The following is a 7,299-nucleotide window of genomic DNA, read 5'->3' on the forward strand; positions in this document are numbered from 1 at the left end:
ATTTTTGAGGCAGAAGACCGAGACTTGGAAAGGCAGTGGATGGATGACGTGAAAACCACCATCAAATTGGAATGTCAAGCAAGTACCTACCCCGTCCTTTTGACTAGAAAGGTGAGATGAATTGGGAGCCATTATCACATCAACAAACAGCCACTAGTTTTGAATGACTACTATATAATAAAATACTAAATGCACATCAAAGTTCACCTAAACTTAAAATAATATTGATTACTTTTCGTTCCCCATATTGGGCAGGCATGAAAAATGGACTCTAAAAATGGTGTGGATGTGTCTTCCTCTCTTTTTTTTGAGGATACTGCAGATTCTGAAACCGACGCTGCTGACCCTGATAAAATACATGCAGATGTTGGTGCAGCTTATGATGACCAGGATGCTGAGTCGTGTAGCTATGACACAAGGGACAATACACTTGGTTTTACTAAGGCTGTAGATTGTGATGATCAAGATTCTGGTGATTCTACTGGTATTGATGGGGATGATCATCAGGAACTTAGTACAAGTAGCTGCAAGATGAGATTTTCAGATGTAACTTCAAGATATTTGTCAAAAGAAAAGGGAGAAGAGGAAACAAAGGTTGATAAAATTGATGTGGATGAAATGGAGGACAGAGTCTTTTGGGAGACCTGCATGGAAGTGGGATATCCATGATCATCCTAGTACTCCTCTGATCGATCATCACCCTCAGTACATCACTGATCATAAGTTTTTTATTTTTTATTTTTTATACTTTTTATTTTTCTTTTTTATACATATGTATTTTTTTGTTTTTTGGATGATTCAATAGAAACAATAGGATGGAGGGATTTCAACCTCGAACATCTCTGTGAAAAACATCAGTAGTTGTCGGTTAAGATACAAGCCTCTTAGTCATACTCATGTAATTAAGGACATGTATCACAATATTTTTTTAGAAACATGTAATCCTAAATCCAACCCTGCTAGTGCAACTTTCTAATCCTAAGCTGCTAAGGTGAAGTTTGTTGAGATGAGTTTTAACTTTTAACACTCTCAGTGGTATCTATATTTGTTTGTGTTATTTGGGGTGTATATTGTAAGGTCACGATCTGTATGAGAAATTAAGATCCATTAAGTTATGGTGAATAATAAGAGTCACCGCTCAGGCTTATGGCCTAGATAACCATTATAAACTGGTTCAAGGATTAGGATGAAAAGAAGAATAGGTGATAGAACCCCATCTTGTTCAATCCAAAGATTACGCTTTCTACGTATACCATAGCATTAGGCTTACAACGCTCAAAATCCAATTTTAATTTAATGCATGAATTTATTGTATTTTAACCATTTAGCACTCTGATACAACCCCCTCCACCGCCGCCAGCAGCATTTTCCAAAATAAAACAGTAAACAAGAAGAAATTTATGGTTATACTTCGAGGGACAACTGGGACCTCCTTAACAAGCAAAGCTTGATTTTTTTACTAAAAATATTCTGATACCTCTTTATTAATCATAAGCCTTATATAGACTTACAACTCAACGTAAAAACAAACCAACACCTAAATGATAGAAACAGTTCCTACAACTGCTACAACTGAACGTAAAAACAAACCAACGACTAAACGATAGAAAAAATTCCTACAAGGCTACTACTGCCATCCTATTAATCTGATGAGGATAAAGGCAATTGCTATCCTACTAAATAACAATTACTTGAAATATTAGATAACAACCAATAGCTAAGATAAAGATAACTCCTAAGTAATTCAAACTACCAAATAACTTATCAACTTGAAGTCATCTAACTGCTGTCCACGTAGCAGTTCGTAACATTTTCTCGTGTGACAAATCAAGCTCCAACTTTTTAAATTGTCCTTTTTAAACTTTGGATTTTATAAGCCATGACATTTTGACCACTTTATATTCGAACCTACTAATGGAATAATATACTTGATGGGAGAGAAATTTTCATTAGCTTCAATTACACCTAAACTGTCAGGTCTCAGGAGTTAGGTTTGTGTTGGAAATTAAAATTCATGTACCAAAACACGCGTTAATGTGGGTTGAATATAGAATAATTTGGTTGGGTTAAGAGTCAAAAGCTGCTTGAAGACTATAAGGTTTAAGAAGACTCAAGAGAGTAGTTCATTGGTAGAAATCCTTGAGTTTCTTCTTGTTAGTTTTCACACAATGTAGGATTTAAGAATGGAAAATCCCGTGGTTGTGGATTATGATGAATAAAGTGTAGCATGTGTTGAATTTGAGTGATTTACTTTGTTAATGTGAAATGGTCATTTAAATGAAAGGAGTCGAGTTTTTTCCCCCACTAAAAAATTAGTGGCTCTAGGATATATTTTCAAGAGGAAAAATGATTCTCAAGTGTCACTCTCTTCTAATTTTGCACCTCCTCCGCTTTATTTGTTACGTCTCTATTGAATGAAGAAAGGTCTCTAAGACTTAGAAACCTATTAACAGTCTTCATCTTAAAGGTATCCAGCTCATATGTATCTCCCAAAGTGATAAAATAAGAGAAAGTACTAAAAAAAAAAAAAAAAGAAGAGAAATGATATATCCACAACATTTTCATAACAAATTATAGGTAACAGGATGTTGTGGGTTGTTGTTAGTAGGCAAAAAAGTAATTTTAGTAATACGTTCAAATTGGAACCAATAATAACTTACCACCTATGATTTGTTAGGAAAGTATTATGAAAATATTGTGGACGTAGCACTTTTTAGAAAAAATTGAGCAATTAATTGAAAATCAACATCTAGGCACTAGAAGTGCTAAAATACCCTATTCTGTGTGTTGATTGCTATTTCACAATCTAGTGCAAGTGTTGATTGTCACTTTGACTTTTGGCTCCCATTTTCCTTCTTATTCAATTTTCCTTTGATTTTATGATCTCTTTATAGGATAATTACTAGTTTATTATCAATTTTGAGTCATTTTGTGATCATAGTAACTCTAAGATTAATTAGATTGTTAATTACTCTTTATGTCCTCAATTGTTTGGCATACTTAAAAAACCTAACTTTTTAGGGAACATCATTAAATGTCTTATCTCCTAAAAAAAACAAGTTAGAAGTTTTCAAAATTACTCTTAAAAAAATTTATAAATAATTTGTTTTAAAATCTGTGATTGAAAAAAAAAAAAAAAAAAAAAACTTTTCCAGTATTGGCCCCAACACCTGTTAAGAGACTTTAACAGTTCTAAAGAATGAAAATCGTGAAATTAAGATGGTTACTTTGAGGGACCTGGTCCTCCTAAGAATAGAAATAAGAGAGAAGAGAGACTAAGACTAAGAGTGTTTATTTCAGCTTAATTCCAATCCGGGTATCATTCTCTTATTAATAGGCACAATTCGGTAGTTAGTTAGTTTAACCAACTCAGAACAATTGTAACTACAATAGTAACTGATTACCTACCGAGGGAATTATTACAATACAATGCAAGTGTACAATACAATCATACAGATAAGTCAATAGCCTATCATGTAAGAGTTCGAACATTTCCTTCCCAATTTAAAGCACCTTGCCCACAAGGTGAGGAAAAAGGAGTTGTAGCTTGTAAAGTGATTCCCAAGTAGCATCTTTAGGTCGTGCTCCCAGCCATTGAACCAAAACCTTAGTAATAGTTCTAGACCTTGGAGTTTTGACTTTGTCTGCAACACAAGAATAGGTTTTGGCACTAGATGCCCTTCATCATCTTGAGGAGGCAGTGTAGGGAAAGGAATTATATGTTGTCCTAACTTAAGCTTTAAGCAAGAAACATGAAATATAGGATGGATCTTAGTCTGAAGGTAAGTCCAACCTATAAGCCATTGGTCCAACCTACTGCAACACCTTGAAGGGTCTAAAACACCTTGAAGGGTCTAAAGTACCTTGGAGATAACTTCCACTTGCCCTTGTAAGCTAAAGATTGCTGCTTATATGGTTAAAGTCTCAAATAAATCCAGTCACTAACTTGGAAAGATTTGGCAGTACAATGCTTATTTGCTTGGAGTTTCATTTTTTCATGTGCAGCCACCAAATTACCCTTAAGAAGAGCTAGGACATCTTGCCTTTGTTGCAACAAGGTGTCAACAACATCCACCCTAGTAGTACCAGGATCATAAGCTTACAACTTTGGAGGAGGAAAACCATATAAGGCTTTAACAGTTCTAAAGAATGAAAATGGTGGAATTAAGATAATTACTTCAAGTGAATTGGTCCTCCTAAGAATAGATAAGAGAGAGAAGAGAGACTGAAACTAAGAGTGTTCTTATTTCTGCTTAATTCCAGTCATAGTACCATTCCCTTATTAGTAGGCACAATTAGGTAGTTAGTTAGTTAGTCTAACCAACTCAGCACAGATGTAACTACAACAGGAACTTATTACTTTCCTGGGGAATTATTACAATACAATGCAAGTGTATAATACAATCATACATACGAGTCAATAGCTATCATGTAAGAGCAATTGCATTAATCTTTGCAAAATTTTTTCTATTTTAGCATAACAACTCACTTTTTCTATTTTACACCGTCACTTTTACATAACACACACATTAGATTATCTATTATACACTCTACTCTATTTAAATAATCATTTTATTCATTTTATTATTATTATTTCACTCTTAGATAACTCTCATTTCTCACACTGATCCTCTCACCTCTCTCTCCTCTTAAACCTCTCTCTCAGCTGCCGTTGTTGCTCTTCACCAGAGCCACCGCTACTGCTTCTTCTTCTTCTCTTATCGCAAACCAAAACCACATCATCATCATCATCATCTTCTTCTTCTTCTATAAACTACCCAGCAAAATAACACAAATCATACCAAAATATTCTTCTTCTTCTATAAGACAAAATGAACCTGTCAAGTTATTGTCCTGTAAATACAGTGTGTACAGTCGCTGGAGTCTGAGAGTGAGGTTGGGATTTGACTGGAGATCTGGTTTCTGGCGAGAATGACGATTTTTAAGCGGTGGAGACTAGAGATTAAGTCAGGGAAGTTTTTGGAGAAGTTGTTATTGTTGATGAGGAAGAGAGATTTAAGGTTGAGGAGGCCAGTGAGGTCTGGGATTTGGCAGAAGAGAGATTTTCCTTTGAGGTTGAGGACTCTGAAAAGGGAAAGAGAAAATTGAGGACTCCCACTTCCCTGTCTTCCTCCCATGCCTCCACACCTACCTGTGAGCCTTTTACTTCCTTGGATTCCACCTTCAAGTTCACGGCTTCATCTAGTGGTGATTTGGAGCACCGAAGTGGATGGAATAAGCCCCCAGGTGATCGGCAAGCTGTCGCATTGCTACTTAGAGCTATAACCACCAACGGTGAGAAGAAAAAAGGTGAGCCCATCACCCTACCATCCAGAACCGGTGAGCATTGTCAGTCCATAAGTGTGGGTATTGGGGAAGTTAATGTCGGGGAGCAATCTAGCCCTCTTTCTAGAGATGGATTAGTTTATGAAGACTTGGGGTCTGATTGTATGGTATCGGAGGAAGGGAATGGAGTCCCTCCTTTTGATTGATTTGGTTTCTCTAATTCTGTTATGTTTTACAATGAATATACTGATTTGGAACAGTAGAGGAGCTTTAAAACCCTCATTTCAGACTTATGTTCATGAGTAAGCTCAGCGGCATGATCCGGCTATTCTGGTAGTTATGGAGACTAAATTGGGTGGTAACAAAGCCAAAGAAGTTACTGATAGGCTGCCATTTGATGGAGCCATCCATACGGAGACGATTTGTCTCACTGGTGGGTTGTGGTTGCTGTGGAATGAGGACCAAGTGGAGATTCAGGAGCTAGCTAAAACAGAGCAGGAAATTCATGTAGAAGTAAAGGTACGTGCCTCAAATCTCTCATGGATTTTCTCTGCCATATATGCTAGTCCTAAGAATGAGGAAAGATGCATTCTTTGGAGCAATTTATCTAAGGTTGCAGAATTGCATAATAAGCCATGGATTATGGCGAACGATTTTAATGAACCTATTGTGAATGAGGATAAATTTGGAGGCAGTGGTGTTAGTGTGAATAGGTCTCTAGCATTCAAAGATTGCTTAGATTTATGCAGTATGGTTGATATGGGCTTTTCTGGTCCAAGGTATACCTGGACTAACAAACGGGATATTAACAATCTCATTTTGGAAAGGATTGCCAGATTTTTCATGAACCCGAATTGGTGAGTTCTCTATCCTGAAGCAAAAGTTCTCTGACCATTGCTCGGTTTTGATGGAGACCTTTCCTAGTAGAGCGGTTTGTCTCAACAGACCCTTCAAATTTCAAGAGTTTTAGCTTTTGGACTTGTCCTTTCCCAATATTGTTCCTAGTGTTTGGAGTAGGGACAAGAACTTAGCTGAATCTATTGAGGTTTTCTCTAAGGAAGCAACCATTTGGAACAGGGACCATTTTGGGAACATCCACCAGAAGAAGAGGAGAATCATGGCTAGAATCTATGGTGCCCAAAAAGCTCTTTCCATCTGTCTAAGCTCCTCCCTCATTAATCTTAAGAACCAACTACATCAGGAACTGGAGGCTGTTCTAGATCAAGAGAGGGATCTTTGGATGTTGAAATCTAGAATTAATTGGTTGGTCCAGGGAAACCGTAATACATCATTTTATCATGTGTCTACCTTAGCAAGAAGGAAAAGGAACCATATTGACTCAGTCAAAGATGAGAGGGGGTTGTGGTTAACTGATGAGAGAGAAGTCATGGAGCACTTTAGAAGTGGTTTTGTCTCCCTGTATACCACTTATTTTGAGGCGGCCTCTCGGGTTCCAAGTTATGAAGTATCTTGGCAGGTGCAATTGCCCGAGCAAGCTAAGGATTCTATTGGTGCCATGGTCACTTTAGAGGAAATTAAAGATACTTTATGGTCCATGAAACCATATAAGGCTCCGGGTTCGGATGGTCTTCATGCTGGATTTTTTCAATGTTTTTGGCTTGTAGTTGGGGAATCTGTTAAGGAGGAAGTTAGGAGAGTTTTCATCAAAAGGAAAGTCCCCGATTATCTTAACAAAACCCTCATTATGCTTATTCCTAAAATCCAAGGCCTAGAAACCATTGGAAATTATAGACCAATTAATCTTTGTAATACTATTTACAAGATCATCTCAAAGATCATTGTTGCTTAGATTAGACTGCATTTGGAGCACCTTGTCTCACAGTACCAAATGACTTTTGTGCCGGGCAGAAGAGTAGCCGATAATGTTATTATTGTTCAAGAGCTGATCCATACTATTGGTAGAATCAAAGGCCGCAAAGGGTATATGACTATCAAGCTTGACCTTGAAAAAACTTACGATAAAATTGAATGGAGCTTCATTAGGGAAATGCT

The 7,299-nt window shown here is 36.9% G+C and overlaps 2 protein-coding genes across 2 annotated transcripts; both read left to right on the forward strand.

Annotated features, from left to right (window-relative positions):
- The first annotated feature begins 264 nt into the window (after positions 1-264).
- On the forward strand, positions 265-669 carry LOC126690305 (uncharacterized). Its single transcript, XM_050385420.1, has one exon. It carries the CDS (start codon positions 265-267, stop codon positions 667-669), a length of 405 nt encoding a protein of 134 aa, XP_050241377.1.
- A 4,956-nt stretch (positions 670-5,625) lies between these two features.
- Positions 5,626-7,096, forward strand: LOC126690306 (uncharacterized). Its single transcript, XM_050385421.1, has 2 exons — positions 5,626-6,143; positions 6,292-7,096. The coding sequence occupies exons 1-2, from the start codon at positions 5,626-5,628 to the stop codon at positions 7,094-7,096; spliced, it is 1,323 nt and encodes a 440-aa protein (XP_050241378.1).
- Positions 7,097-7,299: the final 203 nt, after the last annotated feature.

This window comes from Quercus robur, chromosome 6, assembly GCF_932294415.1.
Source record: "Quercus robur chromosome 6, dhQueRobu3.1, whole genome shotgun sequence".
NCBI lineage: Eukaryota > Viridiplantae > Streptophyta > Magnoliopsida > Fagales > Fagaceae > Quercus > Quercus robur.

What these genes read in the sequence shown, in the direction of transcription:
- LOC126690305 (XM_050385420.1), top strand. Translation starts at nt 265, where the DNA reads ATGGACTCTAAAAATGGTGTGGATGTGTCTTCCTCTCTTTTTTTTGAG.
- LOC126690306 (XM_050385421.1), top strand. Translation starts at nt 5,626, where the DNA reads ATGGAGACTAAATTGGGTGGTAACAAAGCCAAAGAAGTTACTGATAGG. An exon ending in TTTTTCATGAACCCGAATTG is followed by an intron (nt 6,144 to 6,291) that starts GTGAGTTCTCTA and finishes TATTGTTCCTAG; the next exon opens with TGTTTGGAGTAGGGACAAGA.